General features: G+C 39.0%; 1 protein-coding gene across 2 annotated transcripts in view; it reads right to left on the reverse strand.

Moving 5' to 3' along the window:
- Positions 1 to 27,129, reverse strand: part of ZC3H6 (zinc finger CCCH-type containing 6) — a 63,455-nt gene that overhangs the window by 21,469 nt on the left and 14,857 nt on the right. The window contains exons 2-4 of one of the 2 annotated variants that reach the window (XM_019714518.2): positions 23,620 to 23,800; positions 14,932 to 15,054; positions 5,840 to 6,116 (exon numbers count right to left, since the gene is read on the reverse strand). In XM_019714518.2, coding sequence (XP_019570077.2) covers positions 5,840 to 6,116; positions 14,932 to 15,054; positions 23,620 to 23,800 — 581 coding nt within the window. Of the gene's footprint in view, positions 1 to 2,633; positions 2,932 to 5,839; positions 6,117 to 14,931; positions 15,055 to 23,619; positions 23,801 to 27,129 lie in introns of those variants that run through there. The other variant, XM_074332491.1, reaches the window with a different exon arrangement.

The raw sequence follows: 27,129 nt of genomic DNA on the forward strand, positions 1-27,129 counted from the left end.
AGGGATGTTAAGAACAAAAGGAAGGCAAGAAACAGGATGTACATCGCTGGAGAAGTCAAATCTAGTTTGATTCTTTTCAATTTTCCTTAGAATAAGCAATTAACAAGGCTTTTTAAGAGAATTAAATATTACATTAATCTCTAAGGAAGACGTTGTTGGTACCGTGATTCCCCGAAAATAAGACCTAGCCGGACAATCAGCTCTAATGCGTCTTTTGGAGCAAAAATACCGGGTCTCATACTAATTTTTGTTCCAAAAGACGCATTAGAGCTGATTGTCTGGCTAGGTCTTATTTTCGGGAAAACAGGTTATTAATGGTTCCTTTGTAGTAAATTGAGTTTCCATTGATAATTTTTAGTAGTTAATACACACACAAACATCTCCAAATAAAATTTATACTTGTCTTTTACTTTGGAAAAACTTCGTATTTAAAAGTATTTCAAAAGATACCCAAATTACAAAAATTATATATTAGGGTAGGAAGTTACAATACAAAGTGAATTCTCAGTTAACCAAAGTCATATTGAACTAGTAAGTTTTCTAATGATCTTAAACCTACAAAACAGTCAATAAACAAATATATGAAAAAAATATTTCACTTCATTAAAAGAAATCAAAGAAATGAAAATTTAAAAATGACACAGCAATTTTCACTTCAAAGAATAGCATGGTAGGGATTCAGAGCTTGGCATTTTTGCATACTGGCAGGGGTACTATAAACAGTACAACATTTTTTTGGATATCAACTTGGTGTATGAATCAAATATCTTCAAATGTGTGGCTATGACTTTTGACTCAATTCTACATTTCAGAATTTATTCTTAAGAAAAATGTTTGCTGAGATGTTTTCTGAGATATGTATAAATATGCAGGGTTAATCACAGAATTTTAAAAAACTCATGCAACTTAAGTCTCAAATAATTACTATCAAACTAACCTAACAATTTCTGAGACAAATTATGGTTTATCTATTTAATTCAATAGAATGCAGGCATTAAAAGCTACTCATTAACATAAGTATAAGTTCAAAATTAAAGGGGAAAAACCAAATTACAACAGCATGTATATTTTCTTGTTAAAAATAATTGTCAGAGGGGCCGGCCCGGTGGCTCAGGTGGTTGGAGCTCCGTGCTACTAACTCCAAAGACTGCCGGTTCAATTCCCACATGGGCCAGTGGACTCTCAACCGGAAGGTTGCTGGTTCAATTCCTCGAGTCCCGCAAGGGATGGTGGGCTGTGCCCCCTGCAACTAGCAACCGCAACTGGACCTGGAGCTGAGCTGCACCCTCCAGAACTAAGACTGAAAGTACAACAACTTGAAGCTGAACGACACCCTCCACAACTAAGATTGAAAGGACAACAACTTTACTTGGAAAAAAGTCCTGGAAGTACACACTGTTCCCCAAGAAAAGTCCTGTTTCCCTTCACCAATAAAAAAATAAAATAAAATAATAATTGTCAGAAAAATTCTCAAAGAATGTATACTGAAAATGTAATAGGTAATCACCTCTAGATGTAGAGATTCAAATTATTTTGTTTTATCTTTGATCTTTGCCGGGTTATCTTTTCTACACATGGAAAAAGTGTTCTGCATTTGACCATATATTACTTTCATAATCCAGAGGGAAAACGAATGTCAAAAATAAAATGCAGTACTCAGTTCTGTAACAGAACAAACAGGGAGAGCATGGAAGGAAAAACCCCAGCTGGGAAGACATGACCAGGCCTCTACAGTCCATGTGGAATGACCCTGACACCACTGTGTCTAGACTCCAGGAACAGGCTTATATAATAATTACAGTAGCAGATGTATAAATTCCTTTCTCTTTAGTTCAGCAAAGTCTAGATTCATATTTTTCAAAGGAATGTTTCTAGGAAATCAAGAAAAAACAAAGCCATGGAAATAACCAAATTCACTTATATTTGATTCCTTTTCTCAATGCCAATTAAAGGATGGGCTGCATGCTCACTATTTAACCTTAGTCACATCTTGCTCCAGTTTTCTTGAAGCAGACACACTGACTGGCCAACTGTCAAGGTTGATTTGACCCTTAGGTGACTCATGGTTTCTATGGCAACTTGCCCTGGTCTTTCCAGGAACAATGTGCCTCAATATAGCAGATGAGTCAGTGATGACTCTAGAAATTTCTTTAGATAATGTTTTTATTTCCAACTTTGAAGGATGTCCATAGTACTAAGTACACTTGCATAACAGAGATGACTGTCACATTTTAAAGCCTAAAAATAGAATAGCTCCCCAGAATTCCATCCTCGCAGGTCTAAAATATATAAAGTAATCCGTAGAGGAACAGAGACAACTGAAAAAGGTAGGTTACTTTTTCTCAGTAGACTTCTATCATACCAAAGGGGTGGGGGACAGGACATAGCAGGAAACTTGTTTTATACTTTTTAAATATTAGGATATCTTTCTAATTCAAATATTAAGATATCATGAGATTGAAATATTTGTGGATTTTTATCCTCAAGGTCTGCAAAATAAATAAAAACAAATTCAGAAACACAAGAATAAGCTGATCTAGAGAAAGGGCTAAGAAATTAAGTTTTCACTCCCATAGCTACCTGTTTTAATAAGGTTGTCATATTCAAAAACAGACTGACAGCTGCAAACTTACCTTGCTGAATTCCTTTCATTCTTGGTTTCTTCCCTGGCTCTTTAGAAAACGGTGATCCTAAAGCAGTACTGGAAGTTTCTTTAGCTTGTCTGTATTGTTTCAGCTGACTGGCAAAATCTCCCTCTGTCCCCTGACTGTAGGCGCCGAAGTTGTCATCACTGTAGGCACCGAAGTTGTCATCACTGTAGGTACTGTATTCACCATATTCCCTGCTTTTAAACTGTTTGTTATGTTGACTCTTCCTTGATGTCAGGTAGCTTCCTGATATATGTCCACGCTAAGTGAAAACAGACAATCGTTACCAGGACTTTTCAGTTATATATAGGAATTGACAGTAACACAGGACATCTCTCCTCCCCCAGAGAGTCGGGAGAAAGAAGGGGAAAGATGGTTATCACTTCTGCGTCTTGGTCAGTACCTATCTAGGACTCTATTTAAAACTAAATGCTACTCTGATATTATCTAATCCCATAGTGCTCATTGATCCTTGCTGGTCACTATGTTTTATTCACTTTTCGTTTTCCATGTACCATGTCTCAACACTTGTACACACAGGACACTTAAAAATCCATACCATAATATGTGAATTCCTTCTCCCAGGTGAACTATTAACAGAGGAGAAGCCCGTCTCCCAGGGAATCCCCCCATTGTGTGAGAAGCTGGAATAGTGCAGAGAAAACATAGCACTACCGTGTGAGAGAGGAAAAAAAAGGCTGCAGCTGAAGAGAAAATAAAACATTCTACCAACAAGTACTGGAAAACAAAAGAAAGACCTCTTCCTATCAACCTGTTGCAGAAGCCACTCCTGTAGATGTCTATAAAGAGAAATAATAAATCAGTAATTGCCATGAATAACCAAGGCAACAAGACAGCTCAGAAAGAAAGTAAAAAGTCTCCAGAAAAGGAACTTAAAGACGTGGAAATATGTAACTTACATTACAGAGAATTCCAAATTGCGGTTCTGAAAAAACTCAACGAGATGCAAGAAAACATAGAAAAGCAGTTTAATCAACTCAGAAACACAATCAAAGAACAACATGAACATTTTACTAAGAGATTGAAATTAAAAAACAAAACAAATAGAATTTCTGGAGATTAAGAACTCAATAGAATGAAAAAGCCAGCTTAGGTAGTAGAGTTGACCAGATGGAGGAAAGAATCAGTGACATTGAAGATAGAAACCGGAAATGACAAGGATGGAAGAAGAAAGAGACTTGAGACTTAAAAGAAATGAAAGAACTCTACAAGAACTTTCTGACTCCATCAGAAAAAGCAATATAAGAACAATGGGCATATCAGAAGGAGAAGAAAGAGAGAAGGGAACAGAGAATACATTCAAACAAATCGTCGATGAGAACTTCCCAAACTTCTGGAAAGAACTGGATCCTTGAATCCAAGAAGCAAATAGAACACCTAATTACCTCAATCCCAACAGGCCTTCTCCAAGGCACATTGTATTGAAGCTGTCAAAAATCAACAACAAAGAAAGAATCCTCAAGGCAGCCAGGGAAAAGAAGACGGTAACCTACAAAGGAAAGCCCATTAGATTATCATCAGATTTTTCAGCAGAAACTCTACAAGCCAGGAGGGAGTGGAACCAAATATTCAAACTATTGAAAGAGAGAAATTATGAGCCAAGAATAATATATCCAGCAAAGATATCCTTTAGATATGAAGGAGGAATAAAGACCTTTCCAGACATACAGAAGCTGAGGGAATTTTCTAATACACGACCTGCACTACAAGAAATACTAAAGGAGGCTTTTGACGACCATCAACAGGGACAATTCATGGCAACCAAAACATAAAAAGGTGGAGAGTAAAGGCCTGAATTGGAATATGGGAATGGAAAAAGTAGGAGTGCTAAAGAAAATGGACTACTCTAAATATCAAACTTTCTTTTACATGAACTTAAGGGGAACCACTCAAAAAAAATCCAGAACTGAAATATATACTATAATAAAAGAAGAAACAGAGGGAAACATCATAGAATACTACCACACAGAAATAATAGACAACAACAAAAAGGCAAAGAAACAATGGAGACACAGTATTACCAGAAAACTAAAGATAGAATGACAGGAAATCCTCACATATCAATAATCACCCTAAATGTATATGGACTGAACTCACCCATAAAAAGGCACAGAGTAGCAGATTGGATCACAAAACTAAACCCAACCGTATGCTGTCTCCAAGAGATGCATCTCAGCTACAAGGACAAGCATAGACTCAGTGAAAGTGTGGAAATTGACACTCCAAGCAAATGATATCCAGAGAATATCAGATGTAGATATACTGATATCAGGTGAAACAGACTTCAGGGTGAAAAAGGTAACAAGAGACAAAGATGGACATTTCATAATGGTAAAGGGGACTATACAACAAGAAGACGTAACAGTCATCAATATTTATGCCCCCAATCAGGGAGCACCTAAATATACCAAGCAACTACTAACAGAACTAAAGGGAGAAATTGACCAAATTCACTTATATTTGATTCCTTTTCTCAATGCCAATTAAAGGATGGGCTGCATGCTCACTATTTAACCTTAGTCACATCTTGCTCCAGTTTTCTTGAAGCAGACACACTGACTGGCCAACTGTCAAGGTTGATTTGACCCTTAGGTGACTCATGGTTTCTATGGCAACTTGCCCTGGTCTTTCCAGGAACAATGTGCCTCAATATAGCAGATGAGTCAGTGATGACTCTAGAAATTTCTTTAGATAATGTTTTTATTTCCAACTTTGAAGGATGTCCATAGTACTAAGTACACTTGCATAACAGAGATGACTGTCACATTTTAAAGCCTAAAAATAGAATAGCTCCCCAGAATTCCATCCTCGCAGGTCTAAAATATATAAAGTAATCCGTAGAGGAACAGAGACAACTGAAAAAGGTAGGTTACTTTTTCTCAGTAGACTTCTATCATACCAAAGGGGTGGGGGACAGGACATAGCAGGAAACTTGTTTTATACTTTTTAAATATTAGGATATCTTTCTAATTCAAATATTAAGATATCATGAGATTGAAATATTTGTGGATTTTTATCCTCAAGGTCTGCAAAATAAATAAAAACAAATTCAGAAACACAAGAATAAGCTGATCTAGAGAAAGGGCTAAGAAATTAAGTTTTCACTCCCATAGCTACCTGTTTTAATAAGGTTGTCATATTCAAAAACAGACTGACAGCTGCAAACTTACCTTGCTGAATTCCTTTCATTCTTGGTTTCTTCCCTGGCTCTTTAGAAAACGGTGATCCTAAAGCAGTACTGGAAGTTTCTTTAGCTTGTCTGTATTGTTTCAGCTGACTGGCAAAATCTCCCTCTGTCCCCTGACTGTAGGCGCCGAAGTTGTCATCACTGTAGGCACCGAAGTTGTCATCACTGTAGGTACTGTATTCACCATATTCCCTGCTTTTAAACTGTTTGTTATGTTGACTCTTCCTTGATGTCAGGTAGCTTCCTGATATATGTCCACGCTAAGTGAAAACAGACAATCGTTACCAGGACTTTTCAGTTATAGATAGGAATTGACAGTAACACAGGACATCTCTCCTCCCCCAGAGAGTCGGGAGAAAGAAGGGGAAAGATGGTTATCACTTCTGCGTCTTGGTCAGTACCTATCTAGGACTCTATTTAAAACTAAATGCTACTCTGATATTATCTAATCCCATAGTGCTCATTGATCCTTGCTGGTCACTATGTTTTATTCACTTTTCGTTTTCCATGTACCATGTCTCAACACTTGTACACACAGGACACTTAAAAATCCATACCATAATATGTGAATTCCTTCTCCCAGGTGAACTATTAACAGAGGAGAAGCCCGTCTCCCAGGGAATCCCCCCATTGTGTGAGAAGCTGGAATAGTGCAGAGAAAACATAGCACTACCGTGTGAGAGAGGAAAAAAAAGGCTGCAGCTGAAGAGAAAATAAAACATTCTACCAACAAGTACTGGAAAACAAAAGAAAGACCTCTTCCTATCAACCTGTTGCAGAAGCCACTCCTGTAGATGTCTATAAAGAGAAATAATAAATCAGTAATTGCCATGAATAACCAAGGCAACAAGACAGCTCAGAAAGAAAGTAAAAAGTCTCCAGAAAAGGAACTTAAAGATATGGAAATATGTGACTTACATGACAGAGAATTCAAGATTGCAGTTCTCAAAAAACTCAACGAGATGCAAGAAAACACAGAAAGGCAGTTTAATGAACTCAGAAACACAATCAAAGAACAACATGAACATTACACCAAAGAGATTGAAATTTTTAAAAAGAACCATATTGAATTTCTGGAGATTAAGAACTCAATAGAAGAAATGAAGAATGAAAAGCCCAGATTAGGTAGTAGAGTTGACCAGATGGAGGAAAGAATCAGTGACATCAACGATAGAAACCAGGAAATGACATGGATGGGAGAAGAAAGAGACTTGAGACTTAAAAGAAATGAAAGAACTCTACAAGAACTTCCCGACTCCATCAGAAAGAGCAATATAAGAATAATGGGCATACCAGAAGGAGAAGAAAGAGAGAACAGAACAGAGAGTATATACAACAAATAGTCGATGAGAACTTCCCAAACTTCTGTAAAGAACTGGATCCTTGAATCCAAGAAGCACATAGAACACCTAATTACCTCAAGCCCAACAGGCCTTCTCCAAGGCACACTGTATTGAAGCTGTCAAAAATCAACAACAAAGAAAGAATCCTCAAGGCAGCCAGGGAAAAGAAGACGGTAACCTACAAAGGGAAGCCCATTAGATTCTCATCAGATTTGTCAGCAGAAACTCTACAAGCCAGGAGGGAGTGGAACCAAATATTCAAACTATTGAAAGAGAAAAATTATGAGCCAAGAATAATATACCCAGCAAAGATATCCTTTAGGTATGAAGGAGGAATAAAGACTTTTCCAGACATACAGAAGCTGAGGGAATTTTCTAACACACGACCTGCACTACAAGAAATACTAAAGGAGGCTATTTAACCACCATCAACAGGGACAATTTGTGGCAACTAAAACATAAAAAGGTGGAGAGTAAAGGCCTGAATTGGAATATGGGAATGGAAAAAGTAGGAGTGCTAAAGAAAATGGACTACTCTAAATATCAAACTTTCTTTTACATGAACTTAAGGGGAACCACTCAAAAAAAATCCAGAACTGAAATATATACTATAATAAAAGAAGAAACAGAGGGAAACATCATAGAATACTACCACACAGAAATAATAGACAACAACAAAAAGGCAAAGAAACAATGGAGACACAGTATTACCAGAAAACTAAAGATAGAATGACAGGAAATCCTCACATATCAATAATCACCCTAAATGTAAATGGACTGAACTCACCAATAAAAAGCACAGAGTAGCAGATTGGATCACAAAACTAAACCCAACCGTATGCTGTCTCCAAGAGATGCATCTCAGCTACAAGGACAAGCATAGACTCAGTGAAAGTGTGGAAATTGACACTCCAAGCAAATGATATCCAGAGAATATCAGATGTAGATATACTGATATCAGGTGAAACAGACTTCAGGGTGAAAAAGGTAACAAGAGACAAAGATGGACATTTCATAATGGTAAAGGGGACTATACAACAAGAAGACGTAACAGTCATCAATATTTATGCCCCCAATCAGGGAGCACCTAAATATACCAAGCAACTACTAACAGAACTAAAGGGAGAAACTGGCCTAACACTGTTATACTGGGGGACCTAAACACATCATTGACAGCGATGGATAGATCATCCAAAAAGAAAATAAACAATGAAATAGCAGCCCTATATGAAACATTAGATGATATGGACATAACTGATACTTACAGAGCACTTCATCCTAAACATCAGACTATACATTTTTTTCTAGTGTACATGGAACATTCTCAAGGATAGACCATATACTGGGACATAAAACTAACCTCAACAATTTTAAGAAGACTGAGCTCATACCAAGCATATGCTCTGATCACAAGGCTTTGAAATTGGGTATCAACTGCAAAAAGAAAGCAGGAAAAACCACAAATACATGGAGATTAAACAACATATATTTAAAGAAGAACGGGGTCAAAGAAGAAATTAGAGGAGAGATCAAAAGATACATAGAAACAAATGACAATGAAAATACATCCTACCAAAATTTTTGGGATGTAGCGAAAGCAATTTTAAGAGGGAAATTTATATCCTTACAGGCCTATCTCAAGAAATAAGAAAACCCCCCCCCAAAATAACCTCGCATTATACCTTAAAGAACTAGAAAAAGAAAAACAAATGAAACCCAAGGTCAGCAGTAGAAAGGAAATAATAAAAATCAGAGCAGAACTAAATGAAATAGGGAACAAAAGACAATAGAACAAATTAATGTAACAAAGAGCTGGTTCTTAGAAAAGATTAACAAAATTGACAAACCCTTGGCTAGACTCACTAAGATAAAAAGAGAGAAGACACTAATAAACAAAATCCGAAATGAAAAAGGGGAAGTTATCACGGATGCCACAGAAATACAAAGGATCAGCCAAGAATACTATGAAGGACTATATGTCACCAAATTCAATAACCTAGAAGAAATAGACAAGTTCTTAGAAACATATAGCCTTCCTAGGCTGAACTATGAAGAACTGGAAAATCTAAACAGACCGATCACCAGTAACAAAATTGGATCAGTCATCCAAAATCTTCCCCAAAGCTAATGTCCGGGACCAGATGGCTTCACTAGTGAATTCCACCAAACATTCAAAGAGGATCTAATACCTGCCCTGCTCAAACTCTTCCGAAAAATTGAAGAAGAGATAGTACTCCCTAACTCATTTTATGAGGCCAACATTACCGATACCAAAACCTGGTACAGACAACACAAAAAGAGAACTACAGACCAATATCTCTGATGAATACAGATGCAAAAATCCTGAACAAAATTCTAGCAAATCGAATGCAACAATGCATTAAAAAGATTACTCATCACGACCAAGTGGGGTTCATCCCCGGGGCACAAGGATGGTTCAACACCCGCATATCCATCAATGTGATACATCACATAAACAAAATAAAGGACAAAAATCATATGATTATATCAATTGATGCAGAAAAAGCATTTGACAAGATACAACATCCATTTATGATTAACACACTTAATAAAATAGGTATGGAAGGAAAATACCTCAACATAACAAAGGCCATATATGACAAGCCCTCAGCTAATCTCATAATTAATGGTGAAAAACTGAAGCCCTTTGCTCTACGTTCAGGAACACGACAGGGCTGTCCCCTATCACCTCTGCTTTTCAACATAGTGTTGGAAGTCCTCGCCAGAGCAATCAGTCAAGAGAGAGAAATAAAAGGCATCCAAATTGGGAAGGAAGAAGTTAAATTGTCACTCTTTGCATATGACATGATGCTATATATAGAAAACCCTAAAGACTCCACCAAAAAGCTACTAGAAACAATCAACGAATACAGCAAAATTGCTGGCTACAAAATCAACGTAGAAAAGTCCATTGCATTCCTATATACTAACAATGAAATCTCAGAAAAAGAAATACAAAAAACAATTCCTTTTGCAATTGCAGCAAAAAGAATAAAATACCTAGGAATAAACTTAACCAAGGATGTGAAAGACCTATATGCTGAAAACTATAAGACATTTTTAAAAGAAATTGAAGAAGACACAAAGAAATGGAAAGACATTCCGTGCTCATGGATTGGAAGAATCAACACAGTTAAAATGGCCATATTACTCAAAGCAATATACAGATTTCACGTAATCCCCATCAAAATCCAAAAGGCATTTTTTAAAGAAATAGAACAAAAAATCATCATATTTGTTTGGAACCACAGAAGACCCCGAATAGCCAAAGCAATCTTAAGAAAAAATAACAATACTGGAGGTATCACACCCCCTGACTTTAGCTTGTACTACAGGGTTACCATAATCAAAACAGCATGGCATTGGCAGAAAAACAGACACATAGACCAATGGAATAGAACTGAGAACTCAGAAATAAAACCACATAAATATGGACAGATAATTTTTGAAAAGAAGCAAAAAACATACAATGGTGAAAAGAAAGCCTCTTCAATAAATGGTGCTGGAGAATTGGACAGCCACATGGAAAAGAATGAAACTGGACTGCTAGCTGTCACCATGTACCAAAATTAATTCAAAATGGATCAAAGACTTAAGCATAAGACCTGATACGATAAACTGCATAGAAGAAAACATAGGTACTAAACTTATGGACCTTGGGTTCAAAGAGCATTTTATGAACTTGACTCCAAAGACAAGAGAAGTAAAAGCTAAAATAAATGAATGGGACTATATCAAATTTAAAAGCTTCTGCACAGCAAAAGAAACCATTGACAAAATAAAAAGGCAACCAACTGAATGGGAGAAGATTTTTGCAAACAGTGTCTCTGATAAGGGGCTAGTATCCAGAATATACAAGGAACTCATGCAACTCAACAACAAAAAGACAAACAATCCAATTGAAAAATGGGCAGAGGACCTAAGAGACATTTCTCCAAAGAGGACATACAAATGGCAAATAGACACATGAAAAAATGCTCAACATCACTAATCATCAGAGAAATGCAAATAAAAACCACAATGAGATATCACCTCACCCCAGTTAGAACGGCTATCATCAACAAGACAAATAGTAACAAGTGTTGAAGAGGCTGTGGGAAAAAACAAACCCTCATACACTGTTTGTGGCTATGGAAGATAGTGTGGAGGTTCCTCAAAAAATTACGAATAGAATTACCATATGACCCAGCAATCCCTCTCCTGGGTAGCTACTCAAAAAATCTGCAAACATTTATCCATAAAGTCACGGGTGCTCCAATGTTCATTGCAGCTTTGTTTACAGTGGCCAAGACATGGAAACAACCAAAATGTCCTTTGATAGATGAATGGATAAAGAAGTTGTGGTATATGTACACAATGGAATACTATTCGGCGGTAAGAAAAGATGATGTAGGAACATTTGTGACAACATGGATGGATCTTGAGAGTGTAATGCTAAGTGAAATAAGTCAGACAGAAAAAGCAGAGAACCATATGATTTCACTGATGTGTGGTATATAAACCAAAAGCAACAAAAGAACAAGACAAACAAATGAGAAACAAAAACTCATAGACACAGACAATAGTTTAGTGGTTACCAGAGGGTAAGGGTGGAGGGGGGTGGGAGATGAGGATAAGGGGGATGAAATATATGGTGATGGAAGGAGAACTGACTCTGGGTGGTGAACACACAATGGGATTTACAGATTATGTAATATAGAATTGTACACTTGAAATCTATGTAACTTTACTAACCATTGTCACCTCAATAAACTTTAATTAAAAAAACATAGATGTATCCCTTTCAATTGATCTCCTCCCTAGTTTTCCCAACTGAAATATTCCTAAAAGCCCTCAAATGAGGCGGACACCAGCCAGGGCCGCTTGTGCACAGGAAGGCTCGTGTCACTTGCTGAGGGCTGGTGTGGCCCGGAGTGCTCGCCACGGTGTGAGCCTCGGGAAGCCCTGAATGGAGCAGGTCACAGAGCGGCTTGGGCACTGGACTGTCTCCCTTGGCCCCGCGTACTCCTCACTCAGAAGGAACAAAACGCATGCACCAGCAGAGTCCCGCAAGGAGATAACAGCCCCGGGAAGGTTATAAGAGAAAAGACTGACTCCTCTGACCGCTGTGCTGTCTGGTTATCAGCCCACCTCCACTGCTGGCCGCGCAATCTCTGCAAACGCGGCCCCTGGGACTAGGAGCAGGAGGCGCAAAGGGAAGCCATAGCAGGTCCTCTCATTTACTAGCTGGATGTTACCGCTACATTCAGTTGTGGGCCTGTGATTTTGTACAAGTTATATAGCAGATCCCTGTTATTTAAGAAATGGGGTTTTAGGGTGTACTTAGGGCATTTTCTAATCGCAGTGAGTCAACTCTAAACACGTGGGGGAAATGGCACGGACTTTCTCTCTGCCTAACGGCAGGCTCCATTCTCCCATCAGAGCATCCTCCTCCTAAAAAACAGTACAGAAGATAAAGATAGACAAGGTGTTTTTTCCGAGGCCACAGTAGCCATTGGAGAGCTAACAATGAGTGAAGGTCACTGGACCGTCATCCAAGGAGCCGGTCACAGTCCCGAGTGAGCGGCATCAGCTGAGGTCGAGAACACTTCCCATTATCCCTGGAATCTCAGGAGGACACGGAGAGTCCAGAGTCTGGAAAAAGTGGACACCTTAGCAACCCCCACCTGCCAATTTGAGGGGAATCTCAAAATGTGACGCGGAGGCTGCCGGCCAACCTCAAGTCATCGCTGGCCCAGAAAGGTCTCAAGTCCTGACGCTGGAATGAAATCTGGGAAGGGAACCAGGAACCCGGCAGGAGCAGGTGAAAATCCTCTCTGGAGGAAATGAACATCCCCCGAGGCCTCAAATTATTGCCATAAAATGCACTACATTTTGCAAAAACATTGCTCAGCACACAGTACAAAAACAAACATCCAGGCAGATGAGACAAGTCCCATGAAAGAGAACCACAAAAACAGCTAATAGAAATATGGACTCCAGACACTGGATTTATTTGACACAGATTTTAAAATATCTGTGCTTGCTCTTTTCAAGTAAAAGACATGAAACTTGCAGCAGAGAACTGAAAACTATAAAACTTACTTTGAAGGTCTAAAAAGGAATCAAATAATTTCTAGATGTGAAAATACAAATGTTGAAATAAAGAACCTAATAGGTGGGTTTAAAGGCAAATCAGACCCTGGGAAGAGGAGAGGAGGGGTGAGATAGAGGTTAGAGCAAACCACAAGTGGTTAAGCATTAACCACCGGTCTGGCTGAAAGACACACAGGGGCCCTTGTGGCAATGTTTCTGTAAGTCCTTAAAATAATTATTAAAAATAGGAGTGAAAGAAACAATTTCCCAACAAATAACAGCTGAGAGACTTTATGGACAGCAAGCCTGCACTGCAAGAAATGTTAATAAAAGACTAAAAGTCCCGCAGGTTACAAGAAAATGATAACAGATTGAAACTCAGCTCTACATGAAGAAACGGAGGGAGAGCACTGGAAATGAAACATTTTTAAATTTAACTGATTTTTGAAACAAAAACAATTACATTGTGTCTGTGGGGATATACAGAGGTCATCCCCACAGACACAATGTAATTATTTTAAACACTAGAGTTATTGTTAATAAATAATAAATAACTCTAGTGTTTAAAAAAACATGAGTCACTTAAAACAAATGTGCTCTTGTCTGTGTGTAGGGACTGACTGCCATGCAGAGTGGCCCCCAGACAAGGCTATGCATTTATTGCGATACTTCTGCCACTGTTTTAAATATTCTGTACCTCCTCTTCTGCTGCAGTTACTTTTAGTGACAGTGTATGAATCAAGAGCTCAAAAATCTGACTGCCTGATATTTTCAAATTTTAAAAATCTCTTACTTGACACTATCTGAAATAACAATGCCCATCCTGAGCATTTTTCTCATTCACTGGAAGAGTCTCCAAATGATTTTTGACTATTTCTAAACAAACAAACAAACAAACAAAAATCCAACTGCAAATGATGACATTTAAGCACCACGTCAGCATTTGCTGAACAGGACTATTTGAAATTTTGCCATTAGTGGTAAAAATAATTCCAATGAATAGTTGTTAAAATGTTCTGAGAAATGAAATGGCAGCACCATTCACTCCAAAACCATGAGGCACACTGCGGATTATACACACATATATTCTAATATGCACCTAACTGGATAAAATTGTTAACTAGAGGATGATTCCTTTCAAATTTTAAAGAAGACATTTTATTAAAACCTACTTATTTGATGGCCGCTCACTGAGCAAACTCAACTATAATGGCGGCAGAAGAGAAACACAGAAAGGGCTGGCAGACACAGTGAGGTGGTCTACACACGCAGGGGACTGTCAGTCAGCTTAAAAGGAAGGAAATTCTGCCACACGCTACAGCATGGATGGACCCTGAGGATACTTAAGTATAAAAACCAGATACTGCATGAGTCCACCTACATGAGGCCCCTTGGGTGGGCAGACTCATGGAGACAGAAAAGAACGGTGGTCGCCAGGGGCTGGAGGGGGCTGGGGTGCTGCTGCCTAATGGGGACACAGCGTCTGTTTGGGAGGGAGACAAAGTTCTGGAGACAGATGGTGGGGATGGCTGCACAACACCATGAATGTGCTTCATGCCAGTAAATTGTACATTTAAAAATGGTTAAAATGGTAAATTTGATGTTATATATATTTTATCACAATAAAAGGTGATACCTGAGGAAATGGAATGTCATAATCCCTGTAGAAACCAGTTCTTTTCTTGTGGAAACTTTCTGTATGTTCAACATCTGAGTCAAGACTGTAGTCTGAACTGTCATCACTGGATGGAGAATTATGCTAAAAGGAAAAGCAAATAAATAGGTTACATTTGCAAAAGGAAGAAGGTCTAACTTGTAACTAGATAAGCTCGCTTCAGCCAGAGGTGCCAACCAACACATTATATTATCTAGTAGGTTCTCAAGTGTTAATTGAAAACTTCTTGCTGCAAAGGTCACCATCGAACTTCTCAATAATTTTCTGAGGAAAAGTCTTCCCCTCTTTTCAAGGACTTCCTGGCAGCATTTTCCTCATCATCCCTGTGGCCCAAGGACTTCAAACAGGAAATACTGCACTAAAGTGATCTTAGGTTTACATTAATCTTAAAGACAATAAAATTGCTTTCTCATCACCAAGAAGGGTCCTAGAACATAAGTAGAGTATGAATTAATTTATTTCTACCTAAAATGGCTTTGGAGTTCTTATTCTATTGCATAAGTACCCTAAAGCTGAAAGACACCAAAACATTCCAAATTATAAATATAAGATAAATCCAACCCACAAAACTGACTGAAACACAAACCACAAGTAACTGACATGAGTGACAAATATCAAGAATAAGCTTTTCCAAGTATGAGTGCAATTTTTTAAAAAGGAAGTCACCAAATCTCCTCCATTTAGTCAAATTAACTACCCTCCAGGCTGAGCGCTCCCTTTAAAGCATGCGGAGAGCTCTGTTCAGTGAAGAGGTGGCTCTGTATTTTATGGTCCTTGCAGCACCAGTTTCCAGCCCTATAACAAACTCAGTGAAAACTGGCGGAACTACATTAAACTCTGATACTTCTAAAGCAGAAGGATGTTTTTTACCTTTACTCCATTCTTAAATGCTCCTTTAAGGAAGACACACTGTTTTCCTCCACTTTGCTCTTCAACGTTCTGCATTTAGTTTTGTGGTGCTATTACTGTTTCTGTTGTTTGACAGGTGATACGAAGAGACGTTTTTCTAATGATGCTATGAAAGGTTTCCAGCTTAACTGACTAATCTTTGTTGGCTGGGATTTGAAATAAATATTGTCCATTCAAAAGCCAAGCATGCTCAGTCACTACAAGTCTGCTCCTGCCCAGAGAAGAACCTGTCACTTGAGGAACACGACCTGCTAAAGGAGCTCAAACGAAGACACTGCTCCAGGAAGAAGCACCAGAGGAGAGGTTCTGATGAAGGGAGGTTAGCCAGGCCACTCCACAAGAGAGGCGAGGACTTCAGGAGCCTTCCAGAGGGCCATTAGAAAAATCCGTGTGGCTCACAGGTAGGCGTAAGAGGCAGAGTAACCACTGACCTGAAACTAGCAATTGGTCTACATTACAATGGCTGGAAATTGCAGAGGGTAATTAAAAATTATTCAAATCTTAAGTGAAAAGGATGGTACACGTTTTTATTTCAGAATTTTTGGTTCCTTTTTTTCCCCTTCCTTTTTTGGTATTGTTTGGTATCTATTTAGTGTTTGAAAATGTTACTTTAATTTTTGTTATTTTACTTATAAATACACTGGTGGATTATTTCCTTCAATGTGCTAGCGTAAGTACTAAAGTTCAAGTCTAAATTATGTTTTCTACAGAACTCTTTAATAACAAACAATATAACACCACCTCACGGTGAGTGAAGAGGGCAAAAGACATATAATTTAAGAACTAATAAATAGGGAGCCACTTAGTGATCTCCTTACATATTCAAATAGTGCCAGAATTTAGGACTTCAGTGACTGCTCCAAACATGCCATCCTTTCCCCCTTTTTTGCTTTTGTAGTCTCTGTGTCTCTTTGGCCAACTAGCTAATTCCTACCTGCCCTTCAAGCCTTCCACCAACGAACTCCATGTCCAATAGGAAGAGGATTTACTACAGACCAGTACACAGCAATCAATTAAAATGACACGCTGGAAGATTTGTCAGTAACATGTTTATCTGTAATATTAGGTGAAAATACAAAATATAAACAGTATGTCTCCAATATTAAGAAAAAAAATCACAGAAAAAAAAGACTTGAAAGGAATATACCAAAATGTTAACAGTGGTCTAGTAGGTTTAATTTGGTGGGTGTCATTTTCTTTTTTATGTTTCTGAAGTGTCTAATTTTCTTGGAGTACATAGCTTTTACCTTGGGGAAAAAAGACTGTTTTTAGACTATATTCAAAGACGCGTGAAATTTTTTTCTGATTTCCTCCATCACTAAGCAGACGCTCATCCAGTACTTTTCAGAGACATGCTGAGATTCCTCGAGATGGTGACGGGGGAGAAGGCTTCTCCCACTTCTGAGTCTTTCCCACCTCATTGTAAGCTGCTTTGCCCTAAGCGCCCAAGGGCCCTGCTCTCCTCACTGTGCCCCTAGGAGATCACTCTGTGAAGGCTTCCGCTTTCACGAACCTTTCAAAACTACTCCCAACAACATGTCCCAACAGAAACTCTCCTCCCTGTATTTCCAAGTCATTCAGCAGGATTCCCTAGGGATAGTGCATCTGTGCCTCAAACTCATTATCTCTAAATTAAAATCCATACCCTTTCTTCTAACTGTCTGGCTTTGATCTATGAGTAACAGTATCACACTCCTTGGCTGAAAATGTGGGTGACACCACTGATTCCTTCCTTCCAGTCCTCTCTAAGCTTCATTAATTCCTTCTATGGGATTTCTTAGATTTCTTTATTTCTCACCATTCTTACTACCACAAACTCGGATCAGCTGCTCGTCCTGCAAACTGTCAAACAAATTCCAGTATAGTCTGTTTGAAACAGAGCAAATACAGTATCAATATTATATTATATGCCAGCACCAGCCTAAGAATAACATCTCAAAGACTATACACCGACTGTTGTCTCTGGGGGTGATATACAGGCCCTTCTCTTTTTACTTCTGTCGTAATTGAATTTTTAAATGATTAACTTCATGTTGGCTTGGTAATTTGAACAAAGAGTACACGAGTGGACTTCCACGGCTGTCTCCTGGACCGTCTGCCTCTCATCTCAAATGCCCCGTCTACCCAGCACCCCACTGCTCCTGCTGGTTGACCTCCCTGAAATGCCAACCACGCGAGCCAGGCTTTCTCACCTGAAGTTTTCCTCACACTGGCGCAGCAATGCTAAGCTACGCCACTACTTTCAAGACCGCCCATAGTCCCAGCTCCTGTACAGAGAGCACGCCTAGACCTTGCCTGTTCCGAGGTCTTCCATGTATGAATCACATGGCATCTCCCATCACTGAAAACATTTCCTTCTCTCTTTCTTGCAAATCCCATTTTTCACATCAATTCTAATCCTTACCACTCTCTCACTTTTCTCACTGTATTTTGTTATTTGAACCGTACAATTAGCACATTGCAAAATATCTAACTTTATAGTTAGCACTTTATTACATACTATTTCATTTGATAATTGTTTCATAATTAATGATCAATGTCCCTAATCTCACCAAATAAAATCAAAGCTCTTTGTAGACAGAGTTATGTATTTTTCTTCTTCTTTAATCATAGCATTGGTCAATACATTCTTATGTATTACCTGATTATTTCAGGCTTGTTGAAGTTTATAGACAAATAAATGAACAAATCTTACAAGGAGAAAGTTTAATAAAGTTAACCTAAAGTGGTCTGAGCAGTAGCTACAGAGTCCCAGGAGGAAGAGGTATTGATCTGAGCTTTCCTACCTGAGCTCATGGAACCTTCTAGCCTAGACCCCTCCAGGGCAGTCAATAAGAGAGAGGCCTGGGTACAATGTCCTGTAATGTTTCTAACAGAAGTTACCAATTTTCTGACAACGAAGTGGATGCTACACTGCATCCTCTTCATTAAGTTGCATTACTTGCTTTCTAATGCAAAAATCAAGGAGATATGTGTACACTTTGAACCAGCAGGAAGAATCTGTGGGTTCAGTAGAGATGGACTCTTCTCATACTGCCAGTCGGGCCTCGTCTTGTCCCTAAAACTTTAGTTCTCTTGCACTGCAGGTCCTCGAGTGAGAGCCAGAGGGGAGTACAGAGTCTTTCTTTTTTGTAGTTGTGTCCCTTTTACTTTTGTACTTTTATGAAGAGAAGTTTCTTAATTCCTCACTGTACTGAGAACTTGGATCACAGTTAAGAAAGGGTCTCCAGTCCCAAGTGGGGGACCTCACCCGTCTTTTATTCTAATACGTGTACTGTTTCATGTTTTTACATGTACATTTGTGACCAATCTGGAATTATCCATGATGTTGGAAATGAATCCACTTTTACGTCCATTGTTACTACCCAATTCTCTCACCACTCCTTATTAAAAAGTGCATCTTCTCATACTGGTTTGAGGTACCCCTTAATCATATACTATTTTCCACCAGCATTCAGTCAGTCTAAGCTTTCTGCTGCCCTGGTCTACTTTCCCATGCCCCAGCATCACACTGCTTGAATACCCGAGGCTTTACTGGGCTGTAGTACGAGGTTCACCTCACATGTTCTTCCTTTTTAGGTTTTCTGATCTATTCTTGGATGGCAGTTTTTAAAGTTGGTCCGTAAGTTCATTGTTCCTCCTGCCCTCAAGAAGTGAAGGTTCATCCCTCTCCCCTTGAGTGGGGGCTAGACTTAGAAATCTATTTCTAGCAAACAGAATCTCAGAAGTGATGGCACATCACCTCTGAGATCAGGTTATAAAAAGACTGTGGCTATCACCATGAAGGCTTGCCTGCTCTGCCAGGTCACTTGCTTGAGAGGAAGCCAGCTGGCACCATGAGGATACTGAGGCAGCCTGCAGATGGTCCACATGGCGGGCCAGGAACTGAGCCCCACCAGGAGCCACAAGAGTGAACTTGGACGAGGATCCCGCCTCAGTCAAGCCTGGAGACGACTGCAACCTCCCAGAAAGGCTAAGTCAGAACCACCCAGTTAAGCCACACCCGCAGTCCTGACCCACAGAGACTGGGAGATGAGTTTTTGCAGGTTTAAGCTTCTAAGTTTGGGGTAGTGTGTTTGCAGTAGTAGTTATGGACACAGACGGTGACCTCTACTTAAAGGTGGATGGTTTGGGAACCAGGCAGCAGGTGCCACTGGGACTTTAAAGGGGCATCAGTGAAAGACTAAACTGCATCGAATGACTTAATAAACCTTTAGATTTTGAGGCAACTTAAAGGAATGTGAGAGACATCTTATTAAAACTGGAAGAAGGGTGATCCTTGCTATGTAGTGGCAGAAAATTTAGCAACACTGTCATGTTCAGGAACATGGAAAGCAGACAACTTGTCTAATGAACTAGATGATCTGGTTAAGGTTTTCAAGGAAAATGTTCAAAATATCCACGTATGAGGGAAGACAGATAAATTAAGGGAGGACTGTTACAAAAAGGAACCAGGACTTGATGGTTTTGAAAGTTCTTAGCCTCAATTTTATTTTTGCTTTTCTTTTTTTCTTGGTTTGTTTTCCCAATGATTCCTACATGTTGCTGATCTTAAAAAACAAAACAAAACAAAAACTACTGTTTTTCCATTCTAATTCATTAGGTTCTGCTTGTAACTTAAGTCCTTCCTTTTTATTTCTTTCGACTTGGTTTGCTGTTTTCTACCTTTGATACTGTAATTGTATAATTTTTTTTCTCATAATTGCTTTAGCTCTATCCTATACTTATATGTCATGGTTTTATCATCATTTTCATAAAATTCTGCAGTTCTAATCTGTGTTTCTCTCGTGTTCCACAGGCAATTTAGAATTTGAATTCGAAAACAGAAAGGTATTTTTGTTTTTTGACTTTGTTACTAATGTCTAGTTTTATTGAAGTGTGGTTTAATATTGTTCTTTGTGCTATTTCTACTCTATCGAATTAATTGGAGTTTTCATTATAGCCTATGATATGGTTCATTTTTATGAATATTCCTTGTATACTTGAGATTAAGATGTATTCTCAGGATTCAGAGTTTATTATTAAAGATGTAATATCTTTTTAATATCCTTACCACCTTTCCATCAACCTGTTTGGTTGAGAGAGGCATTCTGGTGTGTCTCCTGTTATTAGAGTATTCCTGTTATTTCTTCTTGCAGCTCCTTCAGCCCTTGCTTTATGAAAGTTGATGTTTTGGGGGATATGAAATATTAATAACTTATATCTTCACTATGCACTGTAACCCTTAACATTCTAACAATGCCCTCCTTTGTTTCCTTCAATGCCTTTTGGCCTAAATTTGATTTTTTCCGCTATCAGCACTGTGATCTCTACCTTCTCTTACTCTGCATTTGCCCAGGATAGCTTTGCCCATTTTTAAATCTTTCTCTAAGCTCTCTTCCAGCTTAGAGTTGGATTTTGCATTGTTGGGGGTATACCTTTTGGTATTTAGAAAGACGGGTGTTTTTGTTTCAATTATTTCCTCCAGATTGCGTTTCCCACTAACCTGCATCCTGGCCCCTCTGTGCATACTATTTGTTTACTAATAGAACCAGTACTGAAATTAGGCAGGACCCTCTTCTTCTACTTTCCCTCTTTCAGCCCAGGATAATAATTTGAAGTATACTCTTTCATTCTCAGTTAATAACTATTAGGCAATAAATAACTTATTCTGCTTATCATGTACTCGTCTGCTTTTCCTGACAATTTTTTACAGTTGTCATGTTCCAAATCATAGCATGCTGCCCACCATATGCCCATCATTTAGTCTTAGTTTTACAAGTAAGTAAGAGTGTGTGTGTGTGTGTGTGTGTGTGTGTGTGTAGATCATTCTTGCTTTCTCACCAAGTCATTTTGATTCTACAAGAAGGCTCACGATAACAATATTTCCTGAGTTCTATCACAGACACTTTTTCTGAAGTTTCTATTTGAAAGTCAGTATTCAGCTGGATATAAACTCTATGGCTCACATTATCTTCTGGCATAAAATGTTGACATCAAAATTTGTTATACAAGTCTGGTTTTCTTTTCTTAATAAGGGACTTGATCTTTTTTCTTAGATGACCAAATGACTTTCCCCTCAAATCCTATTTATTCTGTTTGACCATAGTTTGTATTGTTTTTTCAAATCACTTTGAAATATTAGGTTAAATTTTTCATCTTTTGTGGACATTCTTTTCTGGAAGAATATTATTCTCTTTTTTTAATATAAATAACTTAAATGGATCATGGTCCTATCCTGTTGCTCAAGTATAAAAGGAGAAATGGGCCAGAAAGTTTTCTTAGCTTCATTTCTCTAGGGTAATTTCTTCTGTTGGTAGTGTGAAGTATTTACAAATATGGTTGTGTATCTTCTGAAACACAGCATCCCTGCTCCCTTCCGCCATTTATCTGACCATTTCTCTCCTCGGCCCTAGTGTGTGTGTCCTCTCAGTTCAGATTCTGCTCCAGCAGTCATGTCCTCAGTGTGGGGCTGTCCTCGGAAAGAAATTGGGTTGATGGGTATGAGGAGTTCACAAGGCCCAGACTATTCCAGCACCATCCCCCTACATGTGGTCAGTGTATCCTCTCGGGTGAACTGGGACTAGAAAAGCCCAAGTTTCCGTTGCTGTCCTGTCTGGCCCACAGACTTCCTGTTCACTGGGCACTCCGCCATTTGAGATGAACACCTGTTGCAATTTGTTTTCTGGAACTTCCTTTACCTTTCCTCTGCTTCACTGTGCAGTTGTTGTCTATGGTTTGGTCTTCCCATTTGTATTTTTGACATTTGTGGGGATAACTTGCTTCATTTTTTTTGTGGATGCTGCCAGTGAGGTTTTGGTTTTGCTATCCTAATTGCTCTGTTTTTATGGGAGAAATTCAGGGAATTTCAAAAACTACTGTACCACTGCTGCCAACTTTCCCGAGTCCTATCTGCATCAGCCCCCTCTTTTTCTCCACCTTAATCCACATTATCCATCTAGCACTCTACTGTTTTTTGATAGCATTTGTTTATTGCCTCTCTCTCCTTCCCTTTTCAATGTAATCTCTATAAGAGCAGAGACCACTTCCCTCATTATCACCCCCAGCAAACAACAGATTTCCACAGCAAGCACGGATGACACATGTGAATGAATGAAGAAATGAACGCACAACACCAGTGCACTGATCTATTATCTGTAGAGTGAAACTTTCTTTCCTTAAGCTTTGGCACCTTACAAGCTTCCATCAATTAAAAAGGTTTAGTTTGGGGCTGGCCCGGTGGCACAGGCAGTTGGAGCTCCGTGCTCCTAACTCCAAAGGCTGCCAGTTCGATTCCCACATGGGCCAGTGGGCTCTCAACCACAGGTTGCCGGTTAGACTCCCGCAAGGGATTGTGGGCTGCGCCCCCTGCAACTAACAACAGCAACTGGGCCTGGAGCTGAGCTGCGCCCTCCACAACTAAGATTGAAAGAACAACAACTTGATTTGGAAAAAGACCTGGAAGTACACACTGTTCCCCAATAAGTCCTGTTCCCCTTCCCCAATAAAATCTTAAAAAAAAAAAGTCATTAACCGGTAAAAAAAAAATTTAATTTGCATTAAAAGCTGCCTTGATTTTTTTTCAAATCTTAAACATAATTCAAACAATCTTCACGTTCAGAAAATTTATTAATCACATAAATAAAAAGATCTAATCCATATGTTTTGTAAGGAAATAGGCAGGATTTATACTTCTTAATTTTTGGTATTTTATGTATCATAAAAATGTCCCCAAAGAATAAAAAGTAGATTGTAACTAACCTTATGTTTCTCACGTTTTCTCCTTTTGGATTTTTTCTTTTCTCTTTCTTTCTTGTGTTTTTTTCTTGATTTTCTGTAGGCTTTCTCATTTTTCTGCTTCTCATCCTCTTTTGCTTCCTGTTCTTGTGTTTCTTCGAATCCTGCATCATCTATTTCACCATCTTCTAGCTCACCATCTTCTCTGTAGAAGACAATGAAAACTGTGATTTTCAAATGTCAATTCTAAATAAAATCTTATAGAAACATTTCCAAAAGAAAAAAAGCACGTGCCAAGAATTTAAGTTTTATTAATTTAGATCAGGTTTGACAAACTTTCTGTAAAGGGCCCGATAGCAAATATTTTAAATTTGCAGACCACATATGGTTTCTATCATAAATTCTCCCTCTTCGTTTTAAATAGCCCTTCAAAAATGTAAGAAGCAGCCTCAGGAGCCAAAGTTTGCCAACTCTCTGATTTAGATTAAGATTACTGACTCTCACAAAATGAACACATTAATGCAGTGCCATCCCAAAGGACTGCAATAGTTACCATTCACCAAACAGCCTTTAAAAAAAGTGAAACTGAAATACCTTAGGAAGCAAACACTCTTAAGTACAGGGAGGGATTTTTTAACTTAGGGGCCTTCAGACATCTATAAATACTTTTAAAACTAAAGCAATCTATATTAATTCTCATCATCAGAGAACAAAAAGCAAGCACATTCCAATAAGTAGAGAGGTAATAAAGCGTTAGCCACAAAAGCAGAATAGTAAATTCCTCAACTTGAATCTGTAAAAAATACTCATAGTAAAACCACAAATCTAATTCTACTTTCCAAATACTAGTATACCTTTTCTATTATGGAGACTGAATCCTAGAAACAAACCTTTATAGTGATTATGACATTTTTATAGTTGTAGAAGCCAAAAATGCTTATTGCTAGTATTTCAAATGCAAATTAACCAGTTGATCTATGTGGGAGGATAAATAAAATAGCTTTAACATTTAATGCAGTTTCCATACCGTTTGAAAAAACACAAATTACGAGAAATAATATAGGTGCAGAAAGACAAATGTCTTGTGTGACTGGAGGCCAATGAAAAGCGCCCGAGCTGCGGTGTGTGTTTTTTATGTGTTCCCCCCTGCCTTTCTTCAGCCTCCCTCCCCCACTCCGGTTCAAGTCGTTGTTTCTCAGTCTAGTTGTGTAGGACACAGCTCCCTGGCCCATGCTGGTATTGAGCTTTGCGCTCCCCCCAGCTGGGGCAGTCGGTCACCAGTCATCGGTCGGCCGCTCAAAGCAGCTCATGGCAGCTCATGCCAACCTCCGGCTGCTCACAGCAGCCCAGCTCCAGGGAGAGCCATTGCATTGTTTACAATCTTAGCTGTAGAGAGCGCAGCTCACTGGCCCATGTTGGAATCGAACCGGCGACCTAGGAGTTAGGAGCTCGAAGCTACAACCACCTGAGCCACTGAGCCGGCCCCAGTGTGTGTTTTTTAAATAAACTCTAAAATTACTAGGAATGAGTGGTTTCTGAAGTGCAAAGCTGATCATGTCATTCTCCTGCTAAAAGTCTTCAGTGATGATGTGGTATCTCATGTTTGCTTCAAAACAATGCACTGGGGATGGAGGAAGTGGCCTCAACAAACTTGGCCATGAGCTGGTAATTGCTGGATGGTGGGGTATGTATATGAGGGTTCATGCTACTATCCTCACTACTTGTGTTTGAAGTTTTCAGTGATAAAAGGCGGTACTGGCGACTCCCTTCTGACCCAAGGAGGGTATCAAATGTCCCCGATATTGCCAAAGGCCCTTTATAATCGAGTACCTGTGACCTGGCCACTTCTGATTTCCCCACTCTTAGCCTGAAAGACTGCCTCAAAGACTCCCACTGTCCTGCTCCTCTCAGCACCCACCCCACTCATGTACCTGGCTCGCCCCAATTCAATCTCTAGGACCCAGTTTAGATGCTACTTCCTCTGAGGTGCCTCCACTGACTACCCAGGTTTAGGTGAGATGCTCCATCCGAAGTCATGCCCCCATATTCTCATTTCTTTACTACCACACTCTGCAAATTATATGCCAATGACTTGTTCACTGGTTGGTGAATGCAGGGCATGCGACTATATAAAGACAATTAAGTTCACAAACTCATCCTAGAAAAAGTGCTGCATACCTCATTGCTGAATATCACTATGGTCACCTTCGAAATACTCCCCCTGGGAAGCTATGCACTGAGGCCAGTACCTAGCCCACCCTTCAAAGCCATTTTGGAACTCTTTTTCTGGAATGACCATCAGAGCTGTCATTGTATTAACCTTGATGTCCTGAATCTCATCAAAATGTCTTTCTTTCAGTATTTCCTTTCTCTTCAGGTAAAGAAAGAAGTCATTGGGGGCCAGATCAGGTGAGTAGGGAGGATGTTCCAATACAGTTATTTGTTTACTGGCTAAAACCTCCCTCACAGACAGTGCCGTGTGAGCTGGTGCATTGTCGTGATGCAAGAGCATGAGTTATTGGTGCAAGTTCAGGTTGTCTAACTTTCTCATGCAGCCTTTTCAGCACTTCCAAATAGTGAACTTGGTTAACTGTTTGTCCAGTTGGTACAAATTCATAATGAATAACCCCTCTGATATTAAAAAAAGTAGCAACATCATTGCAAAAAGTTCGTGAACTTAATTGTCAGACCTCATATCTCCAGCCCCTAGCATGGCGCCCTGCTGTCCACTGAATATACAGTACCCATCACTCCTGCCACTGTAGAGCACGCCTGTGACATCACCCTAAACCGACTGTGAAATCAATGTTATTTCCCCCAGGTTTCTATTACAAAATCAAGTTATCCAGTTAGGTGAACTTAAAATTTATTGGAGGTAGGCGTGGCATTCTGGCTGTTTTAATAAAAAAGTTCTGAACTTTTATAATACCATAAAACCTTATGGCCCAAGAAAAATGAATGCATATATTCACCAAAAAACAAGTATAAGAATGTCCTCAGCAGCTTCAGGCATAATAATAAAAACCTGTAAACAACAATACAAATTTCTACGAACAGGTGAATGATAAATAGATTGTGTCTTATTTACATAATGCATACTACAAAGCAAAAACTACCCTACTACTATATACAACATGAATGAATCCTACAGATGAAGCACAAGAAGCCAGCCACGAGAGACTACTGTTAGGTTCCATTGGTATGCACCGTGACTCCATGGCGCCATAAGTCAGAATAGTGATCGCCTCCCGGAGGGCCATAACTGACACACACAGTGTACTAAGGAGCCTTCGGGGTGTTAAGATGCTCTGTGCATTATCTGTATGGTGAATACTACAGACATAGACGTGAAAATTCATCAAGCTGTACATTTAAGAATGGCGTGCTTTACTGTTCCTATTTATACCACAATAAAATTTAAAATACAAACAGTAACAAAACCCTATCGGTGTTCTCTTTTACCACCTCTCCTCCAACTTGAGTTCCTTAAAGCATTTTTACATCTTAAAACTACTGATTCTGGTTTAGCATTTT

Source organism: Rhinolophus sinicus, linkage group LG05, assembly GCF_036562045.2.
Source record: "Rhinolophus sinicus isolate RSC01 linkage group LG05, ASM3656204v1, whole genome shotgun sequence".
In the NCBI taxonomy this organism is placed as follows: domain Eukaryota; kingdom Metazoa; phylum Chordata; class Mammalia; order Chiroptera; family Rhinolophidae; genus Rhinolophus; species Rhinolophus sinicus.